Source organism: Panthera leo, chromosome B2, assembly GCF_018350215.1.
Source record: "Panthera leo isolate Ple1 chromosome B2, P.leo_Ple1_pat1.1, whole genome shotgun sequence".
NCBI lineage: Eukaryota > Metazoa > Chordata > Mammalia > Carnivora > Felidae > Panthera > Panthera leo.
Window position 1 is genome coordinate 26,729,523 of NC_056683.1, and position 16,901 is coordinate 26,746,423.

The following is a 16,901-nucleotide window of genomic DNA, read 5'->3' on the forward strand; positions in this document are numbered from 1 at the left end:
GAGTAAAACACGTGTAAGTGTATACACTAATCCCTCAGAAAAATGTTCAAATAGAAATTGTAGCCAGAAGCATAATTTAATTTTTCCTAAAAACTCTGAAAGTATTTTTGAAGAAAGCCAAAACAAGCGTGTGTGTGTGTGCGTGTGTGTGTGTGTGTGTGTGTGCGTGTGTGTGTGTGTGTGTGTGCACGCGCGCGCACTCAGGGAAGATGGGAGGGTCAGCTTAGTTGGGGAAGGGTGGCCAAAGGGCAGGCTCAGTCCCAGGGAAGCCAACAATACTGTCTGCCACTGGTCACATGGAAACTCAGTGAGATAATAGGAATTTATTTCAAGGACTAGATCTTGGGCTTTTGTATGGGATCTGGAAGGAGAGGTGAGAGTTTCCAGGCAAATGAGGGAAGAGGGTATTCTAAGCTGCGGGAACTGCACATGCAAGGCACAGAGACACTGGGAGATAGACCCCCACCAGGCCTGTGCTAATGCCCATGTGCCTTGGTGCCCATTACAAAAGACAACCCTGTGAGGACCTTCACAACAAAGGGTGCTGAGCATAGGGCTTGGCCAGCACAGCTGGGCTGCACTTCAGAACCCACTAATCCTCTCAGCCTAGAGCATTTAATAGCTCATCCCTGAGTTCAGGGAGGTACAAAGATTTTGTAAACTCTGTGTTGCATGGACTATCCCAATAAAGAGAACATCTTGCACTTTTATGTCTTTTAAAAATTGATCAAGTTTTATTACTAATACTAATTTAACAATTTTTGAAGTGTTGCTCATCAACTGTGTTCACCAACTGTCAACTCCTAATGCAAAATGAAGCTGCAGAAATTTCATTAATGTCAGCAGAACTCTCTCCTAGCCAAGACAGTTTCTTTAGCTACTTTTCGGTATATCACTGACCTGAATCTACTGCCATTGTCCCAGCCAGTGTGCCCCATCTCCAAGGCATATACAATTGCCAAAGGTATCATCTTCCATAGAACAAGAATATGATTTGAAATAGTCTTGTAATAGACCAAAAGTACAAAATATTCACAAGAAATAACTTAAAGGGAAAGATCATTTTTTTTTTATTTTTCAGAAGGATGCCACAAATTCAAATGAATAAAGAGGAATTAAACTTTTTGGGTTACATTCTCTAAGAAAAAATAAATTGCCCCATTGATTACAGCAACTTATATTTCAGCTCCAATAGCAGCTGGGGAGACACCAACCAAAATAGTTTTCTTTAAATGTTACAGGAGTTTAATGCACATAATATTGGGGACTGTGTTCTAATGAAGTGCCTATTATCTTTGCCCATTTTATTTTGAAAAGTGGGTGAGAATGATGAAAAAAAACCTTTTTTTTTTTTTTTGGCTTGGATTTTTATTAAAGAGGCATGCCTAGTCAACTATAAGCTATGATTTTTTTTTAAATCTGTGTCTTCTGTGCAACAAAATCACAAAAAGTAATGTACAGTTCCAAACTATAGAAACTGTAGTCCTGTATAGCTACTGATAAAAGTTACAACTGAGTGGAGCCAGGCTATGACAGTTGCCACCAGTTTGTGTCTCAGACATGCAGCTGCATTGTTGCCCAACTAGACTTCTCATTCCTGTGGAAAAAGTGCACCACCAGTATGATGCCCCCATTGAGTACCTGACCTTGAAATGCTACCTGATGAATCCTGAACTCTGGTGAAAACATTCTTATTGCCACTCAGATAACTTTTTAAAAGTGGCAGTTTTGTTCATCACATGATTCTTTTTCCATTAATGATTCTTGATTATTTTGCTTTTTGATGTCAGCACATTGGTAAATTTCTAACCTTATCGTTAAAAATTTGGTTCTACTTTTAAGGAAAATCATCTGTCTTTAAAAAATGACTTTTTCTTACCTTCTGTCCATGATATTAAGTAAAATTTGGCAATACTTTTTAAACTCTTCCTTTCTTAAGTATATGTAAAAGCTTCTTTGCCACAGATACTTGTTCCTCTAAATTGTAGCCCAAAGACCTGCTGTGTGGGAATCAAGATGCCTAAATGTTCTCACGTCTACTGAGTCCAGACTTCTGTGTCCTGGGCATCTATACTGAGATGTTCCACAAATGATTCTCATGCACATTCAAGTTTGAGAACTTGACTTCACATAACATAACTTCACATCACATAACTACTGTGATGGTTAGAATATTGTGTAAAATTCATGCTCATTTTCTAGCTGTGCAGGTCAAAGAATTCATATAAGGAGAGCATTAGACAGAGGCAGCTTTTAATGCCTTAATAGCCTATGTAAGTGAACCAAAACCTAAGCCAGAGTCCATGCACTCAAATCCAAGAAAATGAAACTTAAGAACAACCAATCACAAACAGCTATCTCCAATTTTTTAAATAAGGCAACTGTGTAAACTAGAGTCAATCAAATAACTTTTTTTACTGTGCTTCCGTGTCTACTCTATGAAAACCCTACTCCTACTTTCTGTTAGTGCAGCGCTCCCAGCCTCCTTTGGTTTAGTTCTGCCCTATTTGAATTGATGTATGCTCCAATAAACTCTTGAAAGAAAAATTTTTTAATGTGCCTCAGTTTACCTTTTAGCAATGTCCATATCCAATTACATGCTTTTGATAACATTATCTTTCCCAAGGGGCAACTGGATGCATTCAACTTTAACTTGGATTTGCCTCTCTCTCTCTCTCTCTCTAGGCTATGTGGCTGATGTTGCAGAATGATGAGCCAGAGGATTTTGTCATAGCTACTGGGGAAGTCCATAGCGTTCGGGAATTTGTAGAGAAATCATTTTTGCACATTGGAAAAACCATTGTGTAAGTAACTAAGGGTTGATTTCTGGTCATTTATCAGACGTTTGCCGGCAAGTTTGTATAAGTGCTTGCTATCCACCTTGGTTTTGTCTTTTTCCCTTTTTATTCTCTTGTAAAGCAAGACATTGAGTTTCAGTATGAAGCAGAGACTTTGTTCTTCACTGCCTCTTTTTTTTTCTTTTTTCAAAGTTTTAATTTTAAACTTTTTACAAAGGTTAACGCATGGTTTACTGTGATTTTACTGTAGGTAATTCTACTCTTACCAGATCAATGTGATAACATTACACAGTCTTTTTTAATACTATCATTTATATTTTAAAATTTTGAAACCATAAAAAACTTACAGAAAAATTTCAGATCCATTACAAATGATCTTCTTTTCTTTGAACCATTAAGAGAGTAGATTGATCCATCACCCTGGACTTTGTGTGTATTTCCTATAAACAATGACATTCTCCTAAACACAATAAACCATCAAAATCAGGAAATTCACAGTGATAAATTGCTACTGTCTAATCCTCAGATCTCATTTGAGTTTTGCCAACTGGGACAATGCTATACTTTATACCAAAATGATCTGGTTTATAATCATGAATTGCATTTATTTGTTGTGTTACACAAATTTTGGAGTCAGATTTTTATTGGAATATTTGAAAGATTTGTCAGAAATCCTTTATTATAGATGGAAAATTTTTCAGTCTTGGTAATTTTTTATTGTGATTGTATACATACACACACACACACATATAATTTGCTGTTTTAATCATTTTTAAGTATGCAATTCAGTGACATTAAGTATATTCACAATGTTATGCAGTAATCACCACCATCCATCTCTAGAACTTTTTGATTTTCCCCAGCTAAACTCATTCAACAGTAACTTGCCATCCACCCCTCCCCACCAATCCCTGGCAACCTCCATTCTACTTTATGTCTTTATGAATTTGCCTATTCTTGGTACGTCATATAAATTGAATCATATAGTATATATCCTTTGTGTTTGGCTTATTTCACATAGCTTTATGTCTTCATGATTGATCCACGTTATAGCCTGTTTCAGCATCTCACTTTTTTTAGGAGTGAATAATATTCCATTATATGCATATACTACATTTTGTTTATCCATTCATCTTTTGTTGAACACTGGGTTGCTTCCAAATTTTGGCTATCATGAATCATGCTACTATGAACATGCATATTCAAATATCCACTTGAATCCCTGCTTTTAATTATGTTGAATAGAATTCCTAGGTCATATGGTAATTATATGTTTAACTTTTTGAGGAGCTGCCAAACTGTTTTCCAAGATTCATTGTTGAAGTATAAAGAAAAGACTTCTACTTTGAGCTATGATAGAATGACAGAAATCATATTAAACCTTCCATCTTAAAAAAAAAAGGCGGGAACTACATAAAATATATGAAATAATTATTTTAGACATTGAACAACAGGCAGTGCAAGTCTGTGATCCCTGATAGAAAAGAAACAAATGAGGTGAGCTCTGCAATCACTCTGAGCCTCTTCCTGGAGGCACAGTCTCAACCATGGAACATGGAAGAGGCACTCCAACAGAGAACAACTGTTTTGCTGAGTTGAGGAGATAGAGGACAGAATTTAGAGAATCTGAGGCACCTAACATTATGGGGTAGAGTTCTAGAAAGGTGGGCTCTACAAAGAAAAAAAGAACTCCAGAAATCTACATAAGGACCCCATTCAGTTTGTACTGAATAATAAGATGTAGATATGCAGGAAGAAATTCCGTAAATTTAGACAAAGAACTACCTGGAAGCTGGGAACTGAACAACATTTCGTAGAGCTTACTCAAGTCTGGGAGGCATTTGTGTTTCAGCCAGCCTTATTGGAGAGACCTTGTTCATCACTCAGAGAAGCAATTCAGATTCTAGAGGGCTGTCTCAGTAATGTGACTAATGCTGAGAGTAAAGCCTACTCCAGACTTTGGCTTACAAAATTTAAATACAAACTTCAAAAGGATCAAACTGGACACAAATAACAGCCCCTTACTAAAAGAAAGCCCAACATTCTTCAAAATAAGACAGTAAAATCTAGACTCAACAACATAAAATTCTTAATGTTCAGCATTCAATAAAAAATTAGTAGGAGTGTCAAGAAGCAGAAAAATGTGACCTATAATCAAGAGAAAAGTCAATCAATAAAAACAGTCTGAGGAATAATAAAGATGATGTTACGAGAGCCCAAGGATATTAAAACAACTATTGTAACTATGCTCAAATATTTTAAGTAAAACATGAATTTAGTGATAAGAAAGAGGGAAATATATATTTTAAAAAATAGCCAGATGGAACTTCAAGAGATGGAAAATTAAGTATCTGAAATGAAAAATTCACTATTGGCATCAAGAACAGATTAAATATTGAAGAAAATACTGTTGAACTTATAGTAAAAATAAAAATGATCCAAGATGAAACACAGAAATAAAAAAGACTGGAGAAAAAAATAACAGAGTCTTGGTGACCTGTGTTACAATAGCAAACAACCTAACGTGTAATTGAAGACCCAGGGGAAAAGAGGGTAGGGCACAGAGAGAGAATTAAATAATGGCCAAAATTTCCTCAAATTTGGGGAAAACAATAATATCACAGATCCTTAAGAGGCTTAATAAATCCCAAGCAGGAGAAATAAAAAGAAGATCTCACCAGGATATATCATAATCAAATTACTAAAAATAAACACTAAGGAGAAAATCTTAAAAGCAGCCACAGAAAAAAAGAGAATTATTTACAGAGGAACAAATGAAAGCAAGTTTTGTTATAAGAAACTATGTAAGACAAAAGACAATAGAGTAACATCTTTAAACTGCCAAAAGGAACCTACAACCTAGAATTCTATACCCAGGGAGGCTATTTCAAAAATGGAGGTGAATTAATACTGTTTTCAAACAAACAAGGCTGAAATGTTCTATTGTTAGCAAACATTTAGACAAAAAGAAAATGATATTAGTTCAAAGCATGGGTCTCTATGGGGAAATGAAAATCAAAAGAAATAGTAAATATGTAGGAAAACATAAAAGGTTTTTTCCCTCATTTTAAAATTTAAAAGGTAATTGGTTGAAAGTAAAAATCATAACATTATGAAATTTCTGATACATATAAATAAATTATATGACAACAGTGGCATAAAGTATGGGGCAAGATGGAAGCATTTCATCATTATATTGTTTGTAAGATACTTACACTAGATGTGAATTGATACAAAATTATTCAGAGATAGACTGCAGTAAGTTTAAGTGCATACTACAAACATCAGAGACTACGAAAAACAAAACGAAAAATAGCAATAAGGCAATAGTGGAGTTAACATAGAATCCTGAAAAGTGCTCAGTCTAAAAGAAAGAAGAAAAAGAGGGAATGGGAACAAATATCAGATGGGATGAATAGAAAACAAGTAGTAACCATATTGATAATACATCCATTGTAAATGCTTTAAAGGCAGATTTATTGCACTTGATAAAAAAGCAATATGCCATCTACAAGAGACACACATTAAATGTAAACACGTAAGTTAAAAGTAAAAAGAGAAAAAGAGAAAACATGCAAATACAAATCATAAGAGAGCTGAAGTAGCTATATTTATATGCAATGAATTAGACTTCATTTAATTAGAAGGAATGAGTCATTTCATAATTTTAAAGGGATCAATTCATCATGAAGACATAACAGTTTTAAATGTACATACACCCCATTACCATTACTTCAAAATACTGACAGAACTGAGGAAAAATAGACAAACTTTATATTTGAATACTTCAGCACTCTTTTCTCCATAATTGACAGAACAAGTAAACAGAAAATCTTTAAGGATATAAAAGACATGAACAACATAATTAATCTACTTGACCAAATTGATATTTGTAGAACACACCACCCACTGAGCCCAGAACAGCAGAATATGTGTGTGTGTGTGTGTGTGTGTGTGTGTGTGTGTATAAAATACATATATATATATATATACACATATATATATGTATGTATGTATATGCACACAAATACACTTGTAACATTCACCAACATAGACCATATTCGGTGCCATAAGAGAAGTTTATAAATTTTGGAGTATTAAAATTGCAAAAAATACATTTTCTGACCAAAGTGAAATTCAGTTAGAAATCATTAACAGAAAAATATTAAAAATTCCCAAACATTTGGAACTTGAACAACACACTTCTAAATACCTCACAGGTCAAAGAAGAAATCACAAGGGAAATTAGAATATATTTTGAACTAAATGAAAATGGGAACAGCATGCCAAAATTTGTGGGATACAGCTAAAGCTGTACTTAAAGAGAATTTTTGGCTTTGAACACCACTATTGAAGGAAGGAAAGAAGGAAGGAAGGAAGGAAGGAAGGAAGGAAGGAAGGAAGGAAGGAAAGAAAGAAAGAAAGAAAGAAAGAAAGAAAGAAAGAAAGAAAGAAAGAGAAAAGATCAGAAGATCCCAAACCAGTTATCCAAGCTTCCATCATAAGCAGCTAGAAGAAGAAGAAATTAAACCCAATACAAACAGAAAAAAGAAATAATAAACACAAAAATAGAGATTGATGAAATAGAAAAATAGTGGAGAAAATCAGTACAATCAAAATCTGGATAAACTTTTATCTGATGGGGGAAAAAAAGACACAAATTATAACAGATTATATTTATTTGAAATGAAAGAAGGAACATCACTACAGATCCTGCAGATATTAACAGAATAATAAGGAAATACTATGGACAATGTTTGCCAATGACTTTTTCAAATTAGAGGAACTGGACAAATTCGATAAAAGATACAACATTGCCAAAACTGACTCAAGAAAAATGGAAATTTTAGCTGTATCTCTGTTAAAGAACTTGATTTCAAGCATTTAAGGAATAAAATAATACCCTTACTATACACACTTAGGAGAAAGAATACTTCCTAACTCATTTTATGAGGTCAGCATTACCCTGATAGTAAAAAAATATATATATATTACAGGGAAAAAAAAGTGTACAGACTAGTCTTCCACATGAAGATAGAAACAAAAAATCATTAAGAAAATATTAGCAAATTGAATCTAGCAATATATAAAAAGTCAATACACCATGACCAAGTGGGATTTATTCTAGGAATGCAAGATGAGTTTAACATTTAAAAATCAGTATAAGGGGCACCTGGGTGGCTCAGTCGGTTAAGCGTCCGACTTCGGCTCAGGTCACGATCTCACGGTCCGCGAGTTCGAGCCCCGCGTCAGGCTCTGGGCTGATGGCTCGGAGCCTGGAGCCTGCTTCCGATTCTGTGTCTCCCTCTCTCTCTGCCCCTCCCCCGTTCATGCTCTGTCTCTCTCTCTCTGTCTCAAAAATAAATAAACGTTAAAAAAAAAATTTTTAAAAATCAGTATAATTTAGCATATTTAAAAAAACAGAAAAGAGAAACCATGTGATTTTTTTCAATAGTTGCAGAAAAAGCATTTGAAAAAAGTCAGTGACTATTATTTAAAAAAAAAAAAAAAAGATGGGGCACCTGGGTGGCTCAGTCAGTTAAGCGTACAACTTCCGCTCAGGTCGTGATGTCGCGGTCCGTGAGTTCGAGCCCCACGTCGGGCTCTGTGCTGACAGCTCAGAACCTGGAGCCTGCTTCTGATTCTGTGTCTCCCTCTCTCTGACCCTCCCCCCATTCATGCTTTGTCTCTCTCTGTCTCAAAAATAAATAAACATTTAAAACATTTTTTAAAAAAGAACTTTTTTTTAAACTATATTAGGAACTGAAGGAAATTTCCTCAAGTTGATAAATGGCCTCTGAGAAAACCCCACAATTAATATCTTACTTAATGTTGACAGACTGAATGCTTTTCTCCTAAAAATCAGGATCAAGGCAAGGATGTCTGCTTTTATTATTCCTTTTCAAACTTATCTTGAAGATCCTAGCCAAAAATAAAACAAGAAAAATGAATGAAAGTAAGAAGTATATCTGTCTTTATTCATAGATAGCAGGATGGAGGACATACAAAACTTTAAGTGTTATACCAAAATAACTACTAAAACTAACATTTAACTATTTATTTATTGATCAATTTGTTTAACAACGTCACAAGATACAAAATCTATACATAAAAATCAATTTTATTTTTATGGACTGCCAGTGAACAATCAGAAACTGAAAATTTTTAAAAACCACAATACCACTTATAACAGAATCAGAAAAACATGAAATACTTAGAGATGAATTTAATAAAATATATGAAAGATTTGTACACTATAACCTGAAAAAACACTGATGAGAGAAACCAAAATAGCCCTAAATATAAGGAGTAATACACCATGTTCTGGGATTAGAGAACTGAATATTAAGATGTAGATTCTCTTCAAATTAATCTACAGATTGAGGTGCTCCTGGGTGGCTCGGTCGGTCGAGCATCTGACTTCGGCTCATGTCATGATCTCACAGTGTGTGAGTTCGAGCCCTGCGTCGGGCTCTGTGCTGACAGCTCAGAGCCTGGAGCCTGCTTCGGATTCTGTGTCTCCCTCTCTCTCTGCCCCTCCCCCCCCCTTATGCTCTGTTTCTCTCTCTCTCCCTGTCAAAAATAAATAAACATTAAAAAAAAGTTTAATCTACAGATTGAGTGCAATCACAATCAAAGTCACAGTCTTTTTTGGTAGAAATGTACAGGCTGATTCTAAAATTTATATGTAACTTCAAAGGATCTAGAATCTTGAAAAAGAAGATCAAACTTCTTTTAACACTTAATCTGCATGATACCCACAGAAAGATAGATTTATAGATCAATAGAACAGATTGTAAAGCCCAGAAGTAGACTCACACTATACCATCAATTGAATTTTACAAAGATGTCAAGGTAATTAATTGGGGAAGGATAGTCTTTTCAACAAATGGTGCTGGAATCATGAATAGCCATACCATACGGAGTAGAAAAAAAATGAAACTCAATCCATAAATCACACCATACATAGAAATTAATTGAAAAGGATCATCGCTATAAATGTAAGTGTTAAAATTAAAAACGATTAGATGAAAACGTAGGGGAAAGGCTTTACAACTTTGCTGTAGGCAAAGATTTCTTAAGTTGTTTTCTATTAGGTTGAGTTATAAGAGTTTTTATGTTTTGCAGTTACAGTCTCTCAGCCCATGACTACCTTTTAAATTTCTTAATAGTGCCTTTCAGATAGCAAAAAATGTTACATTTTCATGTAATTCAATTTATCATTCTTTATGGCTTTTGGTTGCTATGTGTGTTTGCAGTGAATGTATCAGTTTGGGGTGAAGCCAAGGATTTCTTAGGACACCAAAAGCAAGAACCATAAAAGGGAAAAAAATAACAAACTGAATATCACAGTTAAAAACCTCTGCTCTTTATAAAGAAAATGTGCGATATATACACAATGGAATATTACTTAGCCATCAAAAGGAATGAAATATTGCCATTTGCAATAACGTGGTTGGAGCTAGAGAATATTATGCTAAATGCAATAAGTCAGTCAGGGAAAGACAAATACCATATGATTTCACTTATATGTGGAATTAAAGAAACAGAACAGATGAACATATGGGAGGGGGATAAAAAAGAAAAAAGAAGGAAGCAAACCATAAGAGACTCTTAAAGATAGAGAACAAACTGAGGGTTGAGGGAGGGAGATGGGTAAGGGATGGGCTAAATGGGTAATGGGTATTAAGGAGGGCACTTGTTATGATGAACACTGGGTGTTGTATGTAAGTGATGAATCATGGAATTCTACTCCTGAAACCAACATTGCACTGTATGTTAACAAACTAGAATTTAAGTAAAAATTTGAAAAGAAAAGGAAAAGAGAATGCTAAACAAACAAATACACAAAAATCAACAAAAAAAACAAAACAAACAATACACCTCTGCCCTTTGAAAAGTGACCATTAAGAAAATAAAAAGGCAATAGGGCACTGGGTGGCTCAGTTGGTTGAGCGCCCAACTTCTGCTCAGGTCATGATCTCACGGTTTGTGAATTTGAGCCCCGCATCAGGCTCTGTGCTGATGGCTCAGAGCCTGGAGCCTGCTCCGGATTCTGTGTCTCCCTCTCTCTCTGCCCCTCCCCCACTCACACTCTGTCTTTCTCTCTGTCTCAAAAATAAAATAAACATTAAAAAATTTAAAATAAAAGAAAAAGGCAAGTATGGTCTAGAAGAAATAAGTGTAATACTTACATCAGACAAAGGACTTATATCTAGACAAGAAGACAAATAACTCAATTAAAAAATGAGTCCAATATTGGAACAGATAACTTCACAAAAGAAAAGGTACAAATGATTATTTGGCACATGGAAAGATGCTCAGTGTGATTAGTCAACTGGGAAATGTTCATTAAAACCACAGTGTAAATACTATTACACTCCCTTTAGAATGACCACAATGCCATAGTGCCAAGTATTGATGAGGATGTTGTAGCAGCTAGAGCTGTCATACATTACTGATGAAAGTATAAATAGTAAAACCACCTTGAAAAATAGTTTGGCTTTCTTATAAAATCAAATCTATATTTATCATTTGACCAGCAATTTTCCTAGACACTTAACAAAGAAAAATTAAAATCTACATCCACATAGACACTTATAGATGAATATCTGTAACAGCTTTATTCCTAATTAAAGCACTGCCTCCCCCAACATTCAGTCAACCAGTGAATGAATAAACAAATGTTATGTGTCTGTACAGTGGAGTTCCAAAAATGAGTGGACTAGGATGAGTCTTAAAAACTAATGATTTTAAAAATCTTAAAAAATCAAAGCATAATTGCTTAGTGAAAGAAGTCACCCACAAAAGAGTACATACTGTAGAATTCTATTTATAGGATATTCTAGGAAAGAATAATTTGGATTGATAGAAAGCCAATCAGTAGTTAGTTGCCTAAGCATGATGGGCTGAGTTTGGGGTGTTGACTGGAGAAAAGCACAGGGAAGTGGTATAAATGTCTCGACTATAGTGGTTGCATGAATGTATGCATTTTTCAAAACTCATCAAACTGTCTACTTGTTAGACATTTTATTGTTTGTAAATTATACCTCAGTAAAGTTTTTTTTTTAATATAAAAGGGAAAAAAAACAAGGAACTTCAAGAGGCCATCATCAAGGAATGTTTAAGTGACTGTAATCAATTGTTATCAAACTATTAAAAATAATGCTTAAGAGCAGGGCACCTGGGTGGCTCAGTTGGTTGAGCGTCTGACTTTGGCCCAGGTCATGATCTCACGGTTCATGAGTTCAAGCCCCGTGTCGGGCTCTGTGCTGACAGCTCAGAGCCTGGAGCCTGCTTTGGATTCTGTGTCTCCCTCTCTCTCTGCCCCTTACCCGCTCATGCTCTGTCTCTCTCTCTCTCAAAAATAAATAAACATTAAAAAAAATTTTTTTAGTAATGCTTAGGACTTTAAAGTATAATTATGACAATGTTAAGTTAAAAAAAAAAAAGTATACAAGTTTAGATCTGTTGTATGATCTAAACTCCCTAAAACTGTGCCTACAAAACATTAGAAGAAAACACAATGGCAGTTTCTACATTGTGAAATTATGGGCAGCTTTAGTATTCTGCTGTATATATTGCTCTGTATTTAAATTTTCTGTGAGGAACTTGTGTCCTTTTATAGTAAGTCACCTTACACACATTTTTTTTTTTTTAATTAGGGGTAGTATTACAAATGAATCAGATTCTCTTTGAGAAGTGGATGAGACTTGGCCATTCTCCCATCTTGGGGCTAATGTTCTGTTTTCAGTCACCAGGCCATTCTTCTGACCTATGCTCCCCATGAGCTAACTGCCTGTTTTCTGACCTAGTGCAGTCTCTCACAAAGTAGAATGCTATTCCAAGAGATGTGTATGAAAGCATTCCATGTCTCCTTCATTTAGAACATACAGAATATTATAACCGCTCTTGGAGAATTGCCAGTAAAGAAACTGTTTAACTTTGTTTAACCCAGCATTTTCCAAGCTTAATTTTTAAGTTTATATTAAAATCTTATAAAAACAAGAGTTCTGTGGCTCACCCACTGGGAAACGTTCCTCTGTCATTCAAACCTGAACAACAGATATCTAGCATGTCTGACTCCCTCCCTCTCTTCCAAAGTAGTGCTGGCCATTAGTAGGTTCTCCCTCAGTAGGAAAGGCCCAGCAAAGCAGTTGAGTCATTTTCACTAAAATCTGTCTCAAATTTCAGGCAATGGCCTTCATTTTGTTTCAGAAGGCAGACTACACCACAAATCAAGTTTTTACTGGTATATTAAAATTTTCCTTTGAGTGGTATATAAAATTTTGGTAAAGCAAAAAACTTTTTGCAAATTCTTAGAAAAAAGAGATTGATGTGAAGTGCTGAGCATTCTAGATGAACTAAAGATCTGGCTCTGTCCCTTTAATAAGAGTCTTCTGAGTGGCAGCAGTTACCACCTGTGTGCCCAGTACCCTTCAGGTCTTGCTGTGTCCTATCACTAGAGTTGTGGGAACAGAATGCTTACATTGCATATTCTTCATAGTTTGTCTGAAAATATAAAATTCCTTCTCAGGGCTAGATAATAAAATCATGATGGCTTCGTGAATGCTGTCTGCAAGTTATGTTCTATTGTTTGTTTTTTTTTCAATTTCCTTCCTCTGGATCTTCTTTGGGCCCCATGCATCAGCATACCAATCTCAGCTGGAAGAAGAGCAGGGAAGCCACAGGCAATTTCATGTGCTACAGCCAAGGCTGTTCCTTGGGCTTCAGAGTCCCCACTGCAGCTGTGAGCTCTGATGGGCCAGCAAGTCCTTCTTGGGAACAGTATCCACACAGTCAGAAACCAGGCAGAAAGGAGCAAAGAAAACACACTGATATCTGAACAGAGCTTAGAAGGCCAAGGATAGTATTATACCTCAGTAACTCATAGTACTATTACAGTTTGAGGAGACGTGCTTTTCTAGACTTTCAGGAGTGTATATACCTCTTTCTCCTGGGGATGCTGTTTTCATCTTTTTATTTCAGAATTGCTCGATTTCAGTCCTAAGACATTCATCCTTATCTGTACACAGTGTGGCATAATATTGTATTGTAAAAGCACAGTACCAGTGCCACATTCCCTGAGTTTGAATCCCAGCTCTACAACTTCCAATGGGAGTCCTTTACCTGTGTCTCTATTTTCCCAACTGTAAAAATGGGGATAATAAGAGTACCCATCTCACAGGGATAGGGTGAAGATTAAATGGGTTAAATATATTTGAAGCATCTGAAACAGTGCCCTATGCTTCTGAAGCTTTATATTAAGTATTTGCTATTAATAAAGTGTGTAATTGATTGAAAACATTGGTCAGCAGTGAAAACAAGGAAAACATAAAATGTGGAAACAGTATGATTGGAAAAGTGATTATATGTGTGGGGAGAAGAAATGTTTCATGTTTGTGTAACCAGACAGAACTGAACATAGACTCTTAGCAGAGAAAGGCGATTGCAGGAAGAACAAACTTGCCGGTTGTAGTTGGATAGAAATTATGGGTGTAATGAGACATCTCTTCATCTCTAACACCTGACCCCTTCTGAGAAGTAATTGTCTATTTATCAGAATTAGGACACCTTTTTGCTGAGTCTATCTCCTGTAGAGCAGTGGTTCTCAAACTATAATGTTCTGTGGATCACTTAGGGATCTTTTCAAATGCAGATTTGGAATCAGTAGGTCGGGGCAGGGCCTGAGATTCTGAATTTCTAACTGAGATACCAAGTGATGCCAGTGCTGCTGATCCATGGACCACACTTTGAGTAGCAAAGCCTGAGAGAATTATGGAGTCTCAAGTTTGAGATGCACCTTGACAATCACCAAACCCAAACCCTTATCACTTTCTACTTTGTTTTCAGTCATCTGTGACTTTACCTTCCCTGATAGACTAGACAGTGGGCTCTTTCAGGGCAGAATGCAATTCTAGTTCCCTTTTTTTCTGTACCTTTCATTCTGGACAGTACAGTGTCAGACATTTTGTAAATAAATCAACATTTTAATGAGTCTACAATGGAAAAATAACTTATGGAAGCTGGGGGATTTGATTTTAGGGGTTTTTGGAGGGGGGAGGGAGTACTTGCTTATAAATGAAAAGACTTAAAGAAAAAAATTCCAGGCATCCATGAGAAACAGTTCAGTGGGCACCTATAACTAGTTTGTTCCTTTTCTTCCTTTTCCATTCTATCCCTTACATCTCCAGTATTCATAAGATTACTTAAATGCCAGTTGAATTTAATTGTAATTGGATTGAATTTATCATCTGATAAATTCAGGTAAAAGAGTTCTCTGGACTTTGCATTTCTGCTATTAATAAATTCAGGAATGCACAAAGATGAGATGAAGAAATCTAAAAAGCAAGGGTCATACATACCTCTTTTCTTTTATATGGCTTGAAAGAGGTAGACCAAAAGATGACTGGAATCTCCAAAGAATGAAGCCAAAGTTTCTGGAAATTGCTTCTGGTCCTACCATGACTAAACCAGTCTCTAATATGAGATGAGATACTATGCTCTTTTAATACAAGTCACCTCAGAGACTAAGGAAGGATGGTTTATTTATTAATCATTAGGTACCCAATCCCACCAGTCCTTGATGAATCAAGTTCTTACAAATGAACTAATTATTACTGCATAAAGTAGTTTGCTTATTTTTGACAGATTATTATAATTTTTGTTATTTTAAAAATTATGATAATCTGTCAAAAATAACCTGAAAATTGGAGAATGTCTAAGAGCTTATCTTTTTGGAAACATGTAATGTGCTTTCCTATCACATTTTACATTTTAAAACATTTGACATTGCTTAAATCCCAAGACTGCATGAAAGTCCATAAGCCCATGACCAATGTCCTTGTTTGTGTACGTCTTAAGGCAATTTTGTTTCTGAATTGTAGTATGTAGAGCAAAAATTTTAATTAGATTTACTTTGTATAAATCATTTTTCATTCACTTACATTTTCGTCCTTAGCTGGCTAGCTGACTTATAAATTTGTTTTCCATAAAAACATTTTGTAGGAAACTAACATTAGTTAGAGAAATTACAGTATGTGGAAGCAAATATCTGGTCTTTTTTTATTTTAAATACAATGCTGCAAGTTGAAAATTTGGACAAAAATTAAAAGTGCAAAAATTAATCTTTGCAGTGTAATTTAGTCATCTAGATAATCGTTATGCCCTCAATTTCATATTTTACAGAAGGTATTTCATGTTTCAAGAAAATTGTCCATATTCTTTTATGGACTTAAAAATGCATTATTGATTACTTAGGTTAAGATTGAGGGTTTTTTGCACCTTTTTGATATGGAATTCATGTTGCTTTTAAACAATCCTTCAAAAGGCTTTATTAAAATGTATACTTTAGAAGAAATTAGTAGCTTCTGACTCTACATGGAAGCAACATCTTAGTCTGTAAAAATATGTGCACTTTGTGTTTCTTCAAGGAATCAAGCATGACATTTTATTTTTAGGGGTATTCTGTTGAGTTATGAAGGATGATATATATAAGTTCTTATTTTTTTAATGTGTGAAATATCCATGCTAATAAAATAAAGCCTTAAGCATAATGAAAGTATTTAGGAAGGAGAGATGAATGAATAAGCATTTTTAGTAGTCATAATTTTTTTTTTGTTTTTAAGGAAGTGAAACTGAACTCAAAGTAGCCTTGGGGACACTCGGATCCAGGGCCTGGAGGTCTGTCAGGGCTCTCTCTGCTTCTTGGAATGCTGCCTTCATTCCCTCAGCATGTTCCTATGGCAGAGGACATCATTGATAGCATTTCTGGGGATGCAGACTAACACAGTAAATGAAGAATAGAATCTTTTTGATAGTTATCAAGAAAGAAGACTGAGGAGGGATTCTGGCTGGCCCCACTGAGCCCTATGATAACCTCTAGACCATTCACTGAAGACAGAGTATGGGGCCAATGCCTAGGCCCTGTCTTGTTAGGGAGAGAGAATTCTGTGCTTGGCAGGCTATAGAAGTCCATGGTCTGAGTAGGAGAGGATCAAGGTCCTTCTCCAACAGCAGGATGTTATTTCTAGAAGAAAAGCAGAAAGTACTGCTAAGCAGACAAAAATAACATGTTCATATAGCATTTAATGGTCATTTAAT

At 35.4% G+C, this 16,901-nt stretch overlaps 1 protein-coding gene across 3 annotated transcripts in view; it reads left to right on the forward strand.

Moving 5' to 3' along the window:
* GMDS (GDP-mannose 4,6-dehydratase) overlaps positions 1-16,901 on the forward strand; it is a 623,719-nt gene that overhangs the window by 497,491 nt on the left and 109,327 nt on the right. For all 3 annotated transcript variants that reach the window (XM_042938088.1, XM_042938090.1, XM_042938089.1), the window contains one exon: positions 2,686-2,804. In XM_042938088.1, the coding sequence (XP_042794022.1) occupies positions 2,686-2,804 (119 nt within the window). The remainder of the gene's footprint in view (positions 1-2,685; positions 2,805-16,901) is intronic.